The 19,828-nt window shown below is 51.2% G+C and overlaps 1 protein-coding gene across 2 annotated transcripts in view; it reads right to left on the minus strand.

Moving 5' to 3' along the window:
• Positions 1-983: 983 nt before the first annotated feature.
• The window catches only part of SAG (S-antigen visual arrestin), a 34,962-nt gene continuing 16,117 nt past the window's right edge, over positions 984-19,828 (minus strand). For both annotated transcript variants that reach the window (XM_024740494.1, XM_024740493.1), the window contains exons 4-13: positions 17,302-17,346; positions 14,965-15,158; positions 12,762-12,821; positions 10,127-10,203; positions 9,038-9,173; positions 8,083-8,167; positions 6,124-6,196; positions 3,761-3,898; positions 2,282-2,359; positions 984-1,139 (exon numbers count right to left, since the gene is read on the minus strand). In XM_024740494.1, coding sequence (XP_024596262.1) covers positions 1,112-1,139; positions 2,282-2,359; positions 3,761-3,898; positions 6,124-6,196; positions 8,083-8,167; positions 9,038-9,173; positions 10,127-10,203; positions 12,762-12,821; positions 14,965-15,158; positions 17,302-17,346 — 914 coding nt within the window. In that variant the 3' untranslated portion in view covers positions 984-1,111. The remainder of the gene's footprint in view (positions 1,140-2,281; positions 2,360-3,760; positions 3,899-6,123; positions 6,197-8,082; positions 8,168-9,037; positions 9,174-10,126; positions 10,204-12,761; positions 12,822-14,964; positions 15,159-17,301; positions 17,347-19,828) is intronic.

Below are 19,828 nucleotides of genomic sequence, written 5' to 3' on the forward strand. Positions count from 1 at the left end.
GCAACAAAGACCCAATGCAGCCGAAAATAAATAAATTAATTAATTAATTTTAAAAAAAGGAAGGCGAGGAGTCAGGAAGGGATGGAAGGGAAATCTAGGCACAGGAAGAATGGAAAGGGGTGTGGGAAACAAGGGTTACTCCTTGTTTCACCCAGGACCCATCACCTCCCGCCCTGGGGTTACTGCTTTGGTCAAAGCACTTCTGCTGCTAAGGCGCTCCTGGCGGACCCGAATATGGCTGGGGTCTAGGAGAGAAGGCACAGCCTGGGCTCCATGTGAGGGGAGGTGATAAGAGTCGGTGAAGGAATATGTAAGGTCAGTGCCTGCCTCAGACTTGTCTTACCTGCTGCCTCTTTGTGCATGATTTAAATGGCTGCTGTCACTAATCACAATCGCCCACAGGTGGAAACAACCCAAATGTCCACCAACCAAAACGTGGTCCGTCCATACCATGGAGTATTTCTCGGCCATAAGAAGGAATGAAGTGCTGACACGTGCTACAACATGGACCTTGCAGACATGATGTCAAGGGAAGAAGCCAGCCACAAAAGGACAAATATTGCCTGATTCCATTCATATAACATGTCCAGATTAGGCAAATCTACAGAGCTAGAAAGCAGGTTAGTGGTTGCCAGGGATGAGGGGGAGGGGAGAATGGGAGAGACGGCTAATAGGTAAGGGGGTTCCTTCTGGGATGGGAAAAGTGTACAGGAGCTAGAGAGTGGTGACAGAGGCACAACACTGTGAATGTCCCTGATACCACTGAACTGTACACTTTTAAAAGGGTAAAATGGTGAACTTCACGTTATGTATATTACCCCTCCCCCACACACACACGGGCAGCTGCAAGGAGTGTGCCAGTTTTCTGAGTGTGTGTGTATGTGTGTGTCCTCGCCCAGGTGCAGGCCCAGCTACTGTCTCAGAGGAACATCCCCAACCTCACACCTATCAGCCAAGGTCTGCAGGGTGTTAGGGGCATCATCTCCTAAGACCTCTGAGCATGACAGCCGGGAAACCAGACTTCACTGTCACTGTTTTGAAGCCCCGGTTTGTCCCCTTTGATATCTTGGAATCAAGCAGAGAATCAAGCAGAGAAGGAAGATGAAGGGGTTTACCTGGAGGTGAGGTCTCCCAGAAGGCTAGGAAACACAAAAGCAAACAGGGCTGTGGTGACTCTCCACAGTGGTAACATAACCTTACTTGCCGTTATTCAGAGGCTGGACACGTGCCCGCCATGTTCCTCACTCACAACTTTCAGGATCTTCGCACCCCTAACAGCCAACTCAGCTATTCCTCTCTACTTGTGATTTCATCTCTTTCTCAAGTGGGTTAGTTAAAAAGAGGAATTACGTAGGTTCAAGCCCTAATTTTCAAGAATAAACCTCGGTCCAGAATTTCTCTCTGGGCCACAAAGGTCACGTGAACTACCTGCTGACCACTTACCTTGACTGCTGCACTCGACCCTGTTTTAGATCCTCTCAGAGAAGATGAAAGAAAACACTATACACTTTGAGAAACACAGCTACACACACTGTGTTAACGAAATTTGCAGAATCAACCCACGTTCTGCTTTGTTGCCCCAACCAAAATTTGGGGAACTCTTCACCTACTGAGCCCTATGGAATATACACATGGATTTGCTCTGATGGCTGAACTACCGAAGGCTGATCAAGGCAAAAGGCCAGAGCCTCTGGCAATGGAATTTGAAAAGGAAAATGAGAAGTCGAGTTTTTGCCTTCTGATAAGATTTTTAAATGGAAAGAAATTGATTTCAAAAAAGATGGGAAACCATTTCCTCAGAACTCCGAGACAGTCATGCTCTTGTATGGAAAGGAGACTCCCCAGTCCTGTGATTGCTCACTGGGGAGGAAAGGCAGGCCCTTTCCGTCATGGATGGATGCCTCCTGAGAGGCAGGTGAACCAGGATGCCCTGCGAGTTCATTTCACAGCCGCCAGTCTTTTCCAAAGTACAATCAGACGCTCAACTGATTCTCCTGTTTTATATCAGCTTCCACACGTGAGCACAGGCACACCCATTTTTGCCAAGTGGTACCAATAGTGCACGTGTTTCGTAGTCTGTTTTTCTACCTTTTCCCCCGTAATGTTATATCAGGTAGAATTGTGAAACTAGACAAATAGAATCTCTCTAAAACTCTGCTATGTAATCGATAGAATTTGTGGACTTTTCTTGCTTTCTGTCTCCCAGTCACTCAGGAATGAAACCATTCAGACTACTGATGGCCAAGATAGAGCAGGCAGAGTGCTGGAGCTGGACACTCACCCTGACACCGTGAGCTTCACCTTGATCTGGTAAGACACCAGGATCCCCATGATGGTCTTGTCTATGCCCTCCTTTATGCTGCTCAAACAGAAAAGAAAAACAGAAGAATGCAGGGAGGGGAGAAGCAGGAAGCGAAAACCGGGAGAATCAACCCCACCTCTCCCCACTGCGTCATCCAGGCTCTGCTGTGTCCTCACTGTCTGGGGCGCTGGAAGGCAGCCCTGACGCTGGGTGAAAGGGGGGCTCGGGATTTGGGGTGGGCTTTGCTCTGCCATTAACTGACCCGGTGACCTTGGCTGAAGCTCTCATTCTGGTGGAACCTCAATTTCCTTATCTGTGAAATGAGTATAAATTCACCTTCCTCACAAAAGCATGGAGAGACTGGCATGTTTATAAAATACTCCATGAACCACAAAAGATCGTTACAAACGGCAGTGCACCGCTGTGGATGTCGTGATTCCTTTGCCCTCGAGTTCACGGATCTAGGGCATCAATCTCCCTGCTCGGCCCTCTCCCAGAGCATCACAGATGTGCTTTAGAATCTAACACACCAACTGGCAAATCATCCTCAGAAAATCCTTTGACTCCCAAGATCCTGCTTTCTGCCCAATGCTCGCTGACCCCGCTGTTCGTCTCGGAGCTACGGGGGCAGGGAGGGCAAACGCGAGAGCTCTTCTCGATGGCATCACCTGGAGCTGATGGCTGGGGCCTTGGAACACACAGGGGTGGAGGGGGAGATGGCAGCGAAGGGCCCGAGCCTGGGTGGCAGCTCCTACCCCAAACCCTCAGGGCTCACCAGCAGACACACCGCTGGGAATGGAAGCCCCGGAGGATGGTGAGGAGTGACAGGGCTATTTGACGTAGAAGCTTCGTTCTAGTTTTTACTAGATCTGCTGGCTCAGTTCGGCCATGGTTCTCTAAGCGGGGTCAGCATATCAGTGCTTATTTTCATTTAAATTGAACTGACCTCTGTAGCCCTCAGGAGCTCCTGTTTTTACCTTTCCTGATGGAAATGCATAAACGACCTTTCCATCATTCGTGGAGCCAGCTGGGGCACTCAGCTCATACGCTCAGGGCTCTACACTAGCTAATGATAATTTTGAAGGTAACAGCTGACATTTCTGGAGCACTTACTGTGTGCCAGGCACCACATTTTACATGGACTGTCTCACATAACCCTCAACACCTCTCTCTGAGGAGCTGTCACTCCCACACTTTACAGACGGGAAAACTGAGGTTCTCAAGACAGCTCCAGTTATCTGCCCAGGGTGGCCCAGACAGCAAGCAGGGGAGTTGGGGCTCACCACACGGCCCAGAGCTGTAGCCACTGTGTCACACCAGGGGTGGGAGTGGTGTCCCTGTTTGGGGCCCCGAGCACGTGCTTTGCCACCAGGCTGTGTGTGCACGCCGTGAGCCCAGGGCTGGGACGAGGAGGGGGCGGAGACCAGCGCCACTGCAGCACTGAGTCTCGGGGCTCACATGGTGCTAGAGGCAAGGTTCGTGTCCTCGTGCTTGATTTTCCCGTCCAGGGCGATGCCCTTTCTCTCGCGGTTGTTAGCCAGCAAGGGCAGCAGGGTCAGCGTCGTGGTCAAGGTGCTGTTTGGCAGCACTTTTTCCCTGCAGGAAGAAACACAGAGAGCAGATTTAGCTGACTGCTCTTACAGCTTTGAAGCCACCTTCGCCCCCACGAGACCCTGTGTGCCATCAAGCATTTTCTAGAACCCACGTTCCCTGCGACTCATGGGAAAGACAGTCCAGGTGCCTGTGCCTTTGCCTTGTGAGAAGAACGGCGTTAGTGACGTCTCAAAACAGGCTGGCAGCAACGTTAGAACGTTTCTCAAGTCCCTCAGCCTGTTCTGATTGCTGAATTTCTAGAATGTCTTGTGGGGTGAAGTGAGACTGGCCCGAGAGTCAGGGACCACACCCGGTCTCCTCCTGAGGCTTCGTGAACCACGCAGTGGGCTGCAGGGCCAACTGGCCAGTGCCAGCAACAAGCCCAGGCTGGGAGTCGTCACTGTCGGGAGGTTTCAGCATGTGCCCAGGGAGGAGGGGCGCGAGAAGGGCCGGGTCCTCCACTGTGGGCTGTTCAGACTGGGCGGCTCTGTGGGCCTGGGTGCAGCTGGGGGCAGAGCAGCGCGGTCTCCCCAGGCCGGGCAGCATCCCGGCTCACCGAACAGCATCTGAGGCTGGAGAGTTGGCTCTGCCACTCACCCACGTGCTGACCCCTGGCCTGTGCCAACAGCCGCCATGCAGCCGTCTGCCCTCTCCGACCCCAGAGCCCAGGCGAGCTGTGTCCGTGCTCCTGGCACACCCTCTGTCCTTGTGCCCAGCCAGGAGAAGGCAGGGCCCTGAAAACACTGTCCAGGAGCCAGCCTCGGGCCCTTTCCCCAGCCTGCTCTGTAACAGACGGGGAGTCTCACTGCCACCCTCGGAACGGGTCCCCTCCTCCATCTCCCTGGGGAGTTGAAGGCGGCTGTGTCTTCTCTGGCCTCCAAGTGCACACAGGAAGGAGGCTCCTGGGCATGCAGAACCCTGCTTGAGCCCAAGGTGGCCCACATCCCTGCATCTGGGCCCTGGTAGAACTTCTCTTAATGAGCTTAGTTTGGGCAGCAGAGTGACAGAAGCACAAATTACACTGGAAAGGTAGTTGTAGTAGGAAGGGGCCCCTGGGATGGGGCTTGGACGATGGCCTTTCCTGCAGCAGCCCTTGCCGAAGGCCTATGCCAAGGCCTGGGGCCAAAGTCCCACCCGGCCACTTCCCAGCGCCTTTGGGATTGGGATTGGATGGTGGGCAGCAGCTTGGGTGTCAGGTCTGACCTGGTTCCCAGGAGGCCTGCCCACCAGGGCCCCAGAAGCCCCACTTTCAATCTCCCTGCCTCCCACCCTTTTGAGTGTATCGGAGGATGGTTCCCAGTCTTCTGGGAGTCCTTGATGCAAAATGTATCCAAGAGCCGTAAAGAGGCCCAGGTAATGGGGTATAGTAGGGGAAAACTCAGCTGGGGACCAGTTTCTCCTATCATTGTTGGGTGCGTGCCAAAAGGTGAGCCAGGAAGACGCCCAGGACACAAGGATGTTCAAGGACACAGCCTAAAAGGTAGAGTAGACCCCAGGCCTGGCCCCAAGGAGACAGTCAGTGAGTTATGGTTCTTTCCTTCCTCTCTCCTCTCTAGACCTATAAGTAAACTTAGGTCAGGATCTGGTTTAAGTAACAGTTTATCCTGAAGTCGCCTTTTAAATATCATGTAATGTTATCTTGCTGAATCAGCTGTCTTTCCTCACCCCGCTCCCCGAACCTCCTTCCTCTAACTGTGATACTATTTTTTGCATACAACAATGCTTAGAAAAAACACCTTCCCAAACAATCCTCTCTGGGGGAAGGCATAACCCCCAGAAGCCTGTGTGCCTCATGAACCTGACTGCCTAGCACAAAGCAAAACTGGTTAGATCTCTCGCTCCACCGTGAAGAAGCTATCACAGGATTCCCATTTGTTTTTAATATCTTTTTTTTTTTAATTTATTTGGCTGCGCTGGAACTTGGTTGCGGCACACAGGATCTTTATTGGTGGCAGCATGGGGGATCTAGTTCCCCGACCAGGGGAACTGGTTTATTTCTCTCCTCTCCATCATTCCTTAGCTTGACCCAGCTCTCGGAATTCTTGTTAGTGAGCACAGGATCAAGATGCTAACTTTCTTTGCAGTCCTTGAAGTGAGAACAGGGGAAGGAAGTGGAAAGCTGGGGAGCTAGCTGACCATTCTACTTCCGTCTTCAGCGATGACCAAAATGGGAACTTGACCAAGAAGCTGGAGCCGCCCAGGAAATAGAAACCCAACCCACTACTCACTGTGTTTCCTCCGTGGCCACCGGCTTGATGTAATAATCACTCGAGTAGAGAACCACGTTGGCCACTTGTTCCACTGCAAAGGGGGACAGGGTAGGGTGACTCGGTGCAGAGTCCTGCGTGGTGCCTTCCAGGGGACATGGTTGGTCTTCCCTAATGGCCATCTGAGTGCACCTCTCAGGCTCGGCTTTAAGGCTGAGATTTCTGTTCTGTCCTCAGGCCACTTCCATTCACCAATAACCTGCTCTGGGTCAACCCTACCCATGAGCCAGTCTCCTAAAACTGCACCTCTTGGGAGACTCATCCTCCCTGCTGAGCTCAGGGCACATCTGTGGGTAACCTTCCAAAACACACAATCTCCCGGTGTCCCAAAACTCACCACGTGCTCTCTTTCCCCAAATACACTCCCTTCCAACCTTCTCTATCTTATTCAATGAGCATCTCCTTCGGGTGTCCAAGCTAGAAACCACCTGGAGGCAGCACAGGGCTGATTTGTGGGTGTAGCATGGTGGATAGGAAGGTGGGCTCTGGGGCCAGACCACTTGGGTTCACAACCCAGCTTAGCCATCTGCTGTGGGGTAATTACTGAGCTCCTCTAAGCCTCAATTTCCCCATCAGCAAAATGAGAATGATAATTGCATCTAACTTATATGGTTGTGATGATTAAAAAGATGATTTTTAATCTCCATTAAAATCAAATCTGAGAATCAGAAAAACAATTTGTGTGAAGCAGTCAGCACAGTACTCGGCCTATAGAAAGTTCTTAACATCTTGCTTCAGAAATTCAACAGCTTCTTTCAAAAATTAGGGGCTTCGATGTTAGGATTCATAAAATGTTGAGAAATAATTTAAAATCTAGGTATCAAATGATACTTTCTCAGTCCTGCTGCTTTGTGGAATACTGTATTGACACTACATACAACATGCTAAACAAATAATGCCAGGTCCTACAAAGACTTAAAGGCATAGGAACTAGACCAACATAAAAACAAAGCCGTAAAGTAAGCATGTATATTAGCATCCAGAAAAATCTAGAATTTTTTAGTATGTATGCATCAAATTCCTGAGTCTTCTCTATGATGGATAAGAGGGAAAGAGGAACGTGGTATATGGCACTTAGGGTGACCAACCATCCTGGTCTGCCTGGGACTGGCCCCATTTTAGCATTGAGAGTCCTGCGTCCTTGGTCCTGGTCAACCCAGGATGGTTGGTCACCCTAACACACTGTGAGTCTAACTCTGTCTCAGCCACCAAGTGTCTGAGGGAGAAGTGAACAGAGAGGTCTCCCTCCAAGGTCATTTTATCGTGTCTTTTTTACATCACCCATATAAGACCAAGATCTAGGAGCATCCAGTGCACTTTGACGTCCTTTGAGCTGAGGAAGTGTGTAGGACCAGCAAGCGGGAGGCGCATCTCCTGAGTAGTCAGGAGGCTTGGCCATCACATCACGGTGACTCAACAGTGGCAGTGACAGTAGGGATTACCACTTACAGAGCATGTCCAATGTGATCAATCAGTACCTAACGAAACCTGGGAAGGTAGTCCGGGAACACTGCCGTGGCTGCCTGCTAAATTCCAAGAGGACGTGCACAGCTCAAGCCCACAGGGGAGCCCAGAGTTCCCAGGCCAGGAGTCCCCACTACACGGTGCAGAAAGAAAACTCCTCCCGCACTTACCCCGAGACCTGGCACGGGGGCCCCTCAAGGAAGGCGTGACAAGGAAGGACGGGAAGATGCTCTGTCGGGGATGCTGTCCCAGGACAGAAGACAACCCTAAGCTGGGCACGAGGCTGCAGGAGAGGACATCTTCCTCCTCTAAGGTCCTGCCGTGTGACCACAGAGACAGACGGGCAGTTCCAAGGCCCCGGGGGGCCTTACTGACCAGAGGAGAGACCCTTGGGAAATATGACTAGATTGGGAACCTGGAAGACTCTGCTGTCCAGGTTCGAGCAGAAGGTCCTACCTAGCACTGTAATCTTCTTCACCGTCTTCTCTGTATTATTGGTCACGGTCACAGTCACAGGAATGGGTTCCCCATGGTAATAGAGCTGAAGAAGTCAGCAGATATGTCAGAAAAGGGGAAGAGAGTGTGGCCATATCTTGTTAAATTCATCTCAGTCCTTTAACTGGAATAAAAGTGGCTGAATGCCCACACTTTCAAGGAAGACATGGTGATGGCATCACGTTTCCTGTGGAGAAGGGTCTGGAGCGGGTTCTACCCCATCTGTGGGAGGCTGAGGCCGATGATGGGGGCTCCGGCCCCAACGCCCTAGTCCTGAGGGTCACGCAGAGTTAGCCCCGGGGGTGTTGAGTGGAATCATGGGTTATTGGGGGCAGAAGAAGTGAAATGAGGGGAAAGCAGTGGGGAAGCCCAGAGGCAGAGCTTGCCCAGCAGTGACTCTGCGTGATCTAGCCCAGGTGCTCATGTCCTTGCATGCGCGGGCACACACACACACCACACACACACAGTCTGCTGGCAATGTGTGTGCACGACTCTTGTCGACCAGAGACGGCCTTGGCCAGTTTCATCTTTTTCGGCCGTGATTTTCACACATGACATGCTCACCCCCTCACCGTTACTGCCAAACTTAAGTTTGCAGGGAAGTAAACAATTTGTTAACACCACACCCACTGATGACACACTAGTAAAGAGGCCCCTGGGGGCAGACAGGGGGCAAAGACAGCCTGGGCTGGGGGTATGGGAAACCCTCCACCTCCAAGTTGTCGGGACCCACAGTGAGTGGAAGGCAAGCCAGTTTGGTCCTATCCTAAGGGTCACGTTTACTGGCTCCAAATTATGAAAAAAGCCAGTCGTCCCCAAATGTTGGTGCTTTAACTATCGCTGCCCCCAAGACTGCCTGCAGCACACCCCCAGCAGAGGGCCTGGCAGGCTGTCCCCAGGCCGGCTCCACAGTCACCTCTTTGCTGAGGGCGACGGCAAGGTGCAGGGGCTTGTCGGACATGAAGAACTGCCAGGAGGTCTCCATTTGCGGCTGGGGACCCATCTCTCGTGGCGCATGCTGTACCTTCCGGATCAGCAAACGCACGGAGCTCCTGTGGATGAAAAGTCACCGATGGTTCCCCGGATCAGAGCCTGGGCCTCCTCAGGACGGCCTACCAGGTCCCCCTGCCCATCCCCAGGCTGGGATCCCTCAGAGATGCTGCCGATGGATGCAGGATGGACCAGTAGAGGGATCAGGTCTGGGGGGCGGGGCCTGGTGGGTGGTGTGGACCAGTCAGCTCTCCAAGGGTCCCTCTCACCCTCTGTTAGGACCCCGGCGTGGCCTCCTCTCGAGTGAAGCTGATGTGGGGATGTGTGCCTATGTGACAGGCTTCAAAACTCTCTACAGATGTGATGCCCTGTTATTGCTGTTTGGTATAAGTGTCCATAGGTGTGAATGCTGAGCATGTAGAGAAAGTGTTGAGGGTACAACTGGAAACCTTGTTCAGGAACAAGAAAAATGGGCACCAGAGCCTGAGAGTATAGGAGGAATGGAAGTCACTGCCTTATGGGCACAGAGAGTTTCTGTTTGGGGCGATGACAGCATTTGGGGTATAGATACCTTGGGGTATGGATAGCAGATAGTGGTGTAACTGATTACACAACGTAATGAATGTACTTAATGCCACTGAATTGTACACTTGACAATGGTTAAAATGGTAAACTTCATGTTATGTATATTTTACTGCAACAAAGAAATTACAAAAGAAGAAGAAAACTAAAGAAAGAGGGGATCTGGAGGCTTTTAAGGGCTTACATGAGCCCTTGAGGTTACCAACTCCCCTGTCATTTTCTTTTGTTTTTTTCCCCCCAAATGTTCAGTCATTGTCCCCCACCCCATGTGGAGATGGTTCATCCTGACGGTCCTGACCTGGGGAGGCTCCATTACCCCGCCACAATGGTCCTGTGGGAAGATTCTGCCACTGGGACATAAAGTGAGGGGCGGTCTCTTATCCCCAGCCCTTCCCCACACACCCCTCACATATTCCCACAGCTACACTCTTACTTCTTGGGAATTTTGTCCTCTTCCGTATCTGTGCCTTGTATGGCAAAGGCTTTGACCTCGAAGTCGACCCCACAGCACTGCAGGGGCAAGAGAACAGACAGGGCTGCGGTCAGCGCCTCCCTTCCGGGAGCCAGGATGGGGGTCACAGCTCCCGCAGGGGATGTTACGTGGCTACTTCTTTTTCTGTCTCGGCCGTATCCTTTTCGGAGTTGCACCATTATGACTAGCTTTGGAAGTGTGCTAGTGATGAAACAGTGGCATTAGCTCGAGGAGAGCGCCACGGGCTCCAAGGCCCCAGTGAAGGTCCCCCAGCCTGCAGGATGAGCCCTGCCAGTAGGTGCAGAGCACGGTCCTAGCCTCTCACCACCTTGCACGGCGGCCAGCCCATCCCCCGTTTAGTTGTCCTTCTCAGAAGTGACCCTGTGTGTGCGTAACTGATGGTCCACTGCCTACAGCAGGGGCGGGAGCAGTGGTCACAGGGCTGGCAGGGGTCCGTGGATGCCTGTGCTGGGGCTCCAGTGCCCTACGCCAGCGGGCAGCTGCTATGCAGCTGCGGCCAGGCGTGGCCAGGCTGCCACGGGGACCCGGTGCTGGCAGCTCTCCCGACTTTTGAAAAGAAGCTGGAAATAGAATTTGGAATGAAGGTTCCTGATTTTTAAATTAACTAGATTAGAAAATGTTGCATGGGTGGAACAAGTGCATCTGCGGGCCCCTTCGGCCCCCAGCCCCAGAGTGAATCCCCCGTGACCTCGCTCCTCTGTTGTGTTAACACGAGGTGGGCGGGGCAGGGGTGAGGGCACAGAGGCCGGGGATGGGCCCTCCACCAGCTGCCCACAGAGTGACAGTAGCGTATAAGCCGCAGTCTTACTGGCTCTGCAAAACTGTGGAATCGCAACAACTCTAAAACCTGGGTTGAAAATAAATGCACATCGTTACGCTCCAGCACCTGGAGCTCTTAGCCACGCCTCCTCTCCGCTCAGCCCCCTCCACCCCCACCTCCTGCTGCCCCCTGCACAAGCCAAGCCCTTCCACCCGTCTACCCTGGGCGCGTGCTGTTCCTTCCTTCTGAAATGCTTGACGCCTCTCTCTCCTTTTGTACTAGCCCAGCTCCCAGGCCTCCTCATCTGTGAGGCCCCCAGGGCCCCTGCTGCACTGATGTCTCCTCCCCGGGGACAGAGGGAAGGGTGGCCCTCTGGCTGGTATAGTGTCCCCCACTCTGATTGAGTGGCCTTCTCCACCTTCCCGGCCGCACCCCTGTTTTCCTGGCCCGGTGGCTTTCAAAGGTTTCAGGCCACCGCCCGCGGTAAGTAGGAAAGTTCACTGCGAGGCCCAGTAAACAGATGCTCACGTGTGAAGCAGTGCTCATGAACTAGCGCTTATCTACGCTGTGTGCGATGTGCTCTGAGCTCCCATGCTGTTCCACTTCATGCCATTCCGTTTTCTTTCTTCAATGCCATCTCGGATCCACCGCACTGGTTTCACAAACCACTAATGGGGTAGGACCCCCAAGTCGAAAATCATGGCCCTGGACCCTCGGTAATCCAGGTACCGATCTGCCATTCTCAGCCCTCATTTGCTGTCTTTTTATTTTCCAGCTTCTTCCCTCGTGACTCCCTCAGGCCTGTAGTCCCTGGATCCCAGCACCTTTTCCTCTCTCCTCGTGTCCGCACTGCCCTCCCTCCCTGCCTAGAGTCCCCAGTCCACCAGGGTCACAGCTCTCTTGCACACACGGCCCCTTTGCTTCTCGCCTTTCAGAGCTCAATCCCACTCTTAGCTCAGTGGCCAGAGGGATCCTCTACAAACCCAAGTCAGAACCTTCTGTGTGTGGGGGGGGAGGGATAAATCGGGAGATTGGGACTGACATATACACACTACTATATATAAAATAGGTAACTAATAAGGACCTACTGTACAGCACAGGCAACTCTACTTAGTACTCTGTAATGGATGTATGTATATGGATAACTGATTCACTTTGCAGTACAGCAGAAACTAACATGTTGCAAATCAGCGACATTCCAATAAAAATTAAAAAAAAAAAAAAAAGAACCTACTGTGCAGAGCCCGCCAGCGGCTCTCATCTCGCTCAGAGAAAGTCCCAGTCCATGCAACGTGTACGAGGCCCCTCTCAGACCTGCCCCCACCCTTCACCCCAGCCCCGCCTGCTCTCCAAGCAGCACCCACTGTGCATGGTGCGCCCGTCCACCTGGATGGCTCTCCCGAGGCTGGAGGGGCCCCTCCTTTGCCCCCTCAGAGAGGCCTTCCCTAAGCTCCCCAGGCAAGCACCACCAGGTCCTCCCTTAGCTCTCTGAGCCTCTTGTTCTCCGTGGATGGGCCGCATAGGGACTTGCTATTTGGTTTTCATCTGCTTCTCTCCCCAAGTGAGACCCACGAGGGGAGAGACCTACTATTTCACTCACAGGGCTGCTCATGGTTAGGAATTGCTGAAGACAAGTGATACGCTCATTATACCGTCTCTCTACTTTTGCATATGTCTGCAATTTCCCACAGTAAAAGCCCGTGCGCCACAACTACTGAGGCCACGTGCCACAACTACTGAGCCTGTGTGCCACAGCTACTGAAGCCTGTGCACCTAGATCCCGTGCTCCACCCTGGCATTTCTTCTGGAACCAACCTTGTCCACATCTTGTGGAGCTGGCTGCAGCATCACCGAACAGGGCAAGTAGTCAGGAAACTGTGGAAAGAAACAACAGATCATTTCTTTCAGAGAATGTTGTTCCACGTGTGTTCTACCTTCATCGCACAAAAATTGAAGAATGGGGGCTTCCCTGGTGGCACAGCGGTTGAGAGTCCGCCTGCCGATGCAGGGGACACAGGTTCGTGCCCCGGTCCGGGAGGATCCCACATGCCGCGGAGCGGCTGGGCCCGTGAGCCATGGCCGCTGAGCCTGCGCGTCCGGAGCCTGTGCTCCGCAACGGGAGAGACCATAGCAGCGAGAGGCCCACGTACCACAAAAAACAAAACAAACAAACAAAAAAAATTGAAGAATGAAGATGAGGAGCAAGAAAAAGGGAAACATCTTCACGTCTGTTCCCAACAGCCAGAGTGGCGTGAACACAGCCTCCCGAGAGTCCCATGTCAGCCTCACACAAACACGTATGTGCCTGTCTAGTTTTACAGAAATGAGACAGGTGATGCATGTGTCCTGCAGTCTAGTTTGCTCCCATCACTGCTCCTAACCCTGCTCAGGGTGAGTGTGACCATTTTCAATGCTGGGGGATGTAGTTCTGCGCCACCATTTTTAAGGCTCCAGTAACACTGCTTTTTATTTTTTTTGGCCCTGCCGCATGGCTTGCAGGGATCTTAGTTCCCCAACCAGGGACTGAACCTGGGCCCTTGGCAGTGAGAGCGCAGAGTCCTAAACACTGGAGCACCAGGGAATTCCCCCGTGACACCACATTGAATTCAGCCCGTTTCCTTTGTTGGCTGCCCTCCATCAAGTGGCCTTTACTTTGTTGCCATTGTCACCAAGGCTGCATAAACATCCTTCAGCCACCTTAGCACAGTTTTAGTCCATTCACTCCATAGGCTACACTATTAGAAAGGGAACGGTCAGGTCGAAATCACATTTTTAAGGTTTTGATACATGTTGACATGTTATCTCCAAAAGGTTCTGTCACTTCAAACTCCCAGTCCCAGCACATGGGAGCACCCAGGACCACAAAACTTTAAGTGATTTTTTTTAAAGCTGTTATAAAATATACCTAACATAGGGACTTCCCTGGTGGTCCAGTGGTTAAGACTCCATGCTCCCAATGCAGGGGGCACAGGTTCCATCCCTGGTCAGGGAACTAAGATCCTGCATCCCACATGTTGCATAGCATGGCCAAAAACAAAAAACAAAACAAAACAAAAAATATATATATATATATCCATCCCTAAATAAAACTTACTATTTTAAGTGCACAGTTCAGTGGCATTGAGCACATTCCCATTGTCCTGCAATGATCCCCACCACCCATTTCCAGAACTTTTTCATCATCCCCAACGGAAGCTCTATACCCTTAAACATTCATCCAATTCCATCCTCCCCCGTTCCCTGGAGACCACCATTCTACTTCCTGTCTCTACGAACTCCTCTGGGTCCCTCATATAAGTGAAATCACAGAGTATTTGTCCTTATGTGGCTGGCTTATTTCACTTAGCATAATGTTTTCAAGGTTCATTCATGTTGTAGCTTGTGTCAGAATTTCCTGCCTTTTTAAGCCTGAACCATATAACTTTGGAGGGATATATAATCTTAAGACCCATAAACACGCGAGTGAAGAGGGTGACAGCAGCTACCCCGACAGTGAGCTCAGGCCCAAGTCTTCAGAGGCAGGAACGCTGGCCCCGTGGTAGCCAGGTTCCATCAGGGGAGACTCAGGCCACGAGAGGGGCGAAGGGCTTTCTCTACAGTGACCCATCGAGCTCTGGTCAAGGCTACAGAGGATGACTCATTTCACTAAGATCTCCTGTCTGGCAGGGAACTCTTTCCTGCTTAGAAACTCCTTGAGGCAACCGAGGGGCACGTCTTTCTTTTTATAGCCGAGCAAGTGAAGGCATAACATGCACATATAATTAGGTGGTCGGATGCAGGGAAATATTTAAACCGTAGGTTGAAACGGTGCCTTCAAAGGCCGGGAGGCTGTTTTCAAGGACTTAAAAAAAGACAATCACAGCCCATGCAATCTAGAATTTCCTCCAAGGGTGCAATTTGCAGGCCCGCAAATGTGAAGTCATTACTCTGGCCCCTTGCCTTCGCTGCTGATCCCATCATAAGGTGTTGTGGGTGAAGGAAGCAGTGCGAGGAAGTGGAGGGTTGAGTCGTCACCCACCTTGAGCAGGAAGGGGTACGTGTGCTCCCCTAGCTTCTTGATCAGGCTCTCCTGTAGCTTCGTGAGGGTTTCCGAGGCCCCCACAGGAGGGAACAGCTGGACCTGGGAGAAGTACAGGTCCCTGCGGAACTTCAGGCCGATCACATCGATGTCTTCCTGGCCATACCGGAAGGCGCAGGTCAGAGAGACGTACACTGGAAGGGAGACAAGAGGGGGTAGGCTTGCCCCGTTGGCGGGCTTGGCACCCCTGCCTGGGCTGACACTGCCTACCAGTCTCAACATCCCACCTTCAGCATCTCAGTAAGGACCTGAGAACCTTACTACCCAGCTGGCCCTTCCCTCTGGCTTGCGTCAATTACTCGAAAGGGCCAGTGTCTGAGTGCTGGGAGGCTCCTCCCATGAGCCACATTATTTAGCCTCCTGCCTCTACTGTTTCCCTCATTCTCCCACCCCCTCCTCTTGATGTACCAGTTCAGTGAGCTCAGGAGGCTGTTAAACAGTGTGAGGTCGCTTGGGTTCTGAGGGCGGAAGGTCTGGATGGAGTTGAGAGTGAAGGTAAGAAGCAGAGGAAGGGCTTCCCTGGTGGCGCAGTGGTTAAGAATCTGCCTGCCAGTGCAGGGGACACAGGTTTGAGCCCTGGTCCGGGAAGATCCCACATGCTGTGGAGCAACTAAGCCCGTGCGCCACAACTACTGGGCCTGCACTCTAGAGCCCACGAGCCACAACTACTGAAGCCTGTGCGCCTAGAGCCTGTGCCCTGAAACAAGAGAAGCCACTGCAGTGAGAAGCCCACGCACCGCAACGAAGAGCAGCCCCCACTCGTGGCAACTAGAGAGAAAGCCCGTGCACAGCAACGAAGACCCAACACAGCCCAAAATAAATAAATAAATTTATTTAAAAAAAAAGAAAAGCAGAGGGAAACCGTGCTAGAGAACAAAACAGACGAGTGCCTCAGCTGGACGGGGCCTCGAGGGAACTGAGCAGGAGCTCAGGGACCAGGTGGAGAGGTGAAACCAACTCCGAGAGGAAGCCTTCTTTTCACACTGCTCAGAAACTTAATTGAGCTTTCTCTAAATCAATCAGCGCTTCTGAAAATTCACTGTGGTTAAACAGATGTAAATTGTGCCCCCAGTGGACCAAAAGAATTATATGAAACTACACGTTTCGAGGATGGACTGTTTACAACGGTCCTTAATGTGGTAAATAAAACCACACGAAGTGGTCCCCCCAAGTCCTTGGTAGCTGTTGGTTGAGGATTTTGTCTGTGTCTGCCTCAAGAGTAATTGTCCCTCGGCGCTAAGCTCAGAAGAGCCACTGATCGTTTGCTTATCCCTCATTCAACGTTTGTAAGAGGAAGGTGCCCAGAGATGACCTGGTTTTATGCCTCCCTCTCCAGGCAGCGCGTTCCTGGCCAAGGGCATGGGCTTTAGGGGCTGGAACTAGGCTCCGCCTGGTGTAAGAGAGGAGCAGAGTACCCAGGAGGAAGCTGGAGACAGCAGAGGGGGGCGATTTTCAGCCTGTTTCTGCCACGTCCCCTGGATGCTGTGGGCCCTACATCTGACATACTCCATGGGCACGTCCAGGGTTAGGAACAATTCCTTGTTGGGTGCTGGTAGCTACCACTCTAAAAGGCATATTTAGAATGGAACTGAGTCAGTGACATTATCATAAGGATAACTTGGTTCCAATTTAGTTTACATGACTGGTTTTTGTTTGTTTGTTTTTGACATGCCACATGGCACGGCTTATGGGATTTTAGTTCCCCGACGAGGGATCAAACCCAGGGCCCCGGCAATGAAAGCACCGAGTCCTAACCACTCGACTGCCAGGGAACTCCCTACACAACTGTTATTAGTACCAAATTGCTTGCCACACGTCGCAACTGCCAGGTATCTTTGAGGGGGCTGCGCTGCCGTGGTCCAGAATACCAGGCTCAGCATAAAAACCCTGCCTTCCTGCAGCCTCAATTCCCCGCTTTTCGTATAAACCCAGAAAGGAGCCCTCTTGAGTCTGCCCTGACATAGAACGGCAGGACACGGGGCAAGCAGGCAGTCCGTGGAGCCTGCAGACCGGGGCTCCGGGCTCTGTCTGCCGTTCCTTATCCTGCCACCTCCGACAAGTGGCTTCCCCGAGTCTTCACCTCCATCTGGAAGATGCGGACAGTGAGCTCCGGTGGGAACAGGGCCCGTGTCCTGAGGATTGTATGAGGGAATGTGGGTGCAAGGGCCTGGCAGAGAGAATGGGTGTGCCAGAGCTTCCCCGCCCCTCCTTGCACACACACGCCCCCTTCCCGCAGCCAGACCACCGCTCCCCGGAGGACGACGAGCTCTGCCTCACCTCTCTTTCCCTTCACAAGCTCAGGATCCACCAGCACGACACCATCTAAACCAAAAGAGAGAGAAGAGTGAGGGTGGCGGACGTGAAAGAGACTGGAAGCTTCTTGAAGTGTGTGTGTATACATATATATATCACACGTAATCCATGTTCATTACAGGAAAACTAGAAAGGGAAGCTAAGCAAAGAGAAAACAAAGTCACCTCCACTTTAGATACCCAGAGATACCCATTGTCAACATATCGGTACAGAATGATTTTCCAGATGTATATACATTTTTTTTTAAATATTCTTTTTTAATGTATATTTTTATTTTTTTGGCTGTGTTGGGTCTTCGTTTCTGTGTAAGGGCTTTCTCTAGTTGTGGCAAGTGATGGCCACTCTTCATCACGGTGCGCGGGCCTCTCACTATCGCGGCCTCTCTTGTTGCGGAGCACAGGCTCCAGACGCGCAGGCTCAGTAGTTGTGGCGCACGGGCTTAACTGCTCCGTGGCGTGTGGGATCTCCCCAGACCAGGGCTCGAACCCATGTTCCCTGCATTGGCAGACAGATTCTCAACACTGGGCCACCAGGGAAGCCCTCCAGACGTATATACATTTATATGAATTTTTTTTATATATATATTGTTAACTGCTTTCCTCATTCAACTATATATTGCAAACCCATATTCATACTATTCATACATACACACACATATAATATGTACTAATCTTTTTTTAAAATTTTATTTATTGATTGATTTTTGGCTGCGTTGGGTCTTCATTGCTGTGCACGGGCTTTCTCTAGTTGCGGCAAGCGGGGGCTATACTTCATTGCGGTGCGTGGGCTTCTTATTGCTGTGGCTTCTCTTGTTGCGGAGCACGGGCTCTAGGCGCGTGGGCTTCAGTAGTTGCAGCACGTGGGCTCAGTAGTTGTGGCTCATGGGCTCTAGAGCGCAGGCTCCGTGTTTGTGGCACACGGGCTTAGTCGCTCCGTGGCATGTGGGATCTTCCCGAACCAGGGATCGAACCTGTGTCCGCTGCATTGGCAGGCGGATTCTTAACCACTGCGCCACCAGGGAAGTCCCCTGTACGAATCATTTTAATGGCCACACATTTGCTCCGTTGACCAGGTGCACCATAAATTATTTAATCAACCCCCTGTTGTTAGGGTATTAGGATGTTTCTGATTTCCCCCATTATGATTAATATTGCAATGAACACTCTTATAGATAAATCTCTATCCACGGCAGAACTGAATTTGGCTTTCGATAACATACTGCCAAATGACCTTCTAGAAAGTGTTTTGCCAAAGGACATTCTCATCCTAGTGCCTAAAAATGCCAGTCTTTTACACTCTTTTTTTAAAAAAAGAACAATTTGAGTTGAAGTAATTATAGATTCACAGGAATTTACAAAGATAGTACAGAGAGGTTCCCAGGTATCCTTTATCCAGTTTCTTCCAATGGTTACATCTTAGATAATGACAGTACAATCTCAAAACCAGGAGGTTGACGTGGGCACAATGTGTGTATGGTTCTAAGTCATATTATCAAATGGAGATTTGTGTAACCACCACTGCAATCTGGATACAGAACTGTTCCCTCACCATAAAGATCTCCCTCTTGGGCTATCCCTTTGTAGTCACGCCCAGCTGCCTCTCCCCACCATCCTTAGCCCTCAGCAACCACTGTTCAGTTTTCCATTTCTATAACGTTGTCATGTCTAAGATGTTATATAAATGGAATCATACAGTATATGGCCTCTTGAGATTGGCTTTTTCCACTCATTACAGTGTCCTTGAGACCCACAAGCTGTTGCATGGATTGGTAGTTCAATCTTGAGACCCACAGGCTGTTGCATGGATTGGTAGTTCAATCTTGAGACCCACAAGCTGTTGCATGGATTTGGTAGCTCAATCTTTTTCACTGCTAAGTAGTATCCCAAGGCATGGATGTGCCCCAGCTTGTTTAATCTTATTCACCTACTGGAGACATTTAGGTTCTTTCCAGTTTGGAGCTACTACAAACAAAACTGCTGTGAACAGTCATGTACAAGTTTTGTGTGGACGTAAGTTTTCACTTCTCTGGGATAAATGTCCAGGAATGCAACTGCTGGGTCACGTGAGAAGTGGATGTTTAGCTTTTAAAGAAGCAGCCAAACTGTTTTCCAGAGTGGCTGCTCCACTTTACATTCCCACCAGCAAGGCACGACTGATGCAGTTTCTCTACATCCTTGCCAGTGTTTGGTATGGTCACTATTTTTAATTTTAGCCATTCTGACAGGCATATAATATTTCATTGTGGTTTTAATTTGCATTTCCCTAACGACTAATGTTGTTGAACATTTTTCTTTTCTTTGTTTTAGAAATGAAATCAGGTCTTTTTCTTTTTCTTTGGCTGCGCTGGGTCTTCGTTGCTGCACGCGGGCTTTCTCTAGTTGCGGTGAGTGGGGGCTACTCTTCATTGTAGTGCACGGGCTTCTCATTGCTGTGGCTTCTCTTGCTATGGAGCATGGGCTCTAGGCTCACAGGCTTCAGTAATTGTGGCTCG

This window comes from Neophocaena asiaeorientalis, unplaced genomic scaffold, assembly GCF_003031525.2.
Source record: "Neophocaena asiaeorientalis asiaeorientalis breed wild unplaced genomic scaffold, Neophocaena_asiaeorientalis_V1.1 scaffold388, whole genome shotgun sequence".
Classification (NCBI taxonomy): domain Eukaryota; kingdom Metazoa; phylum Chordata; class Mammalia; order Artiodactyla; family Phocoenidae; genus Neophocaena; species Neophocaena asiaeorientalis.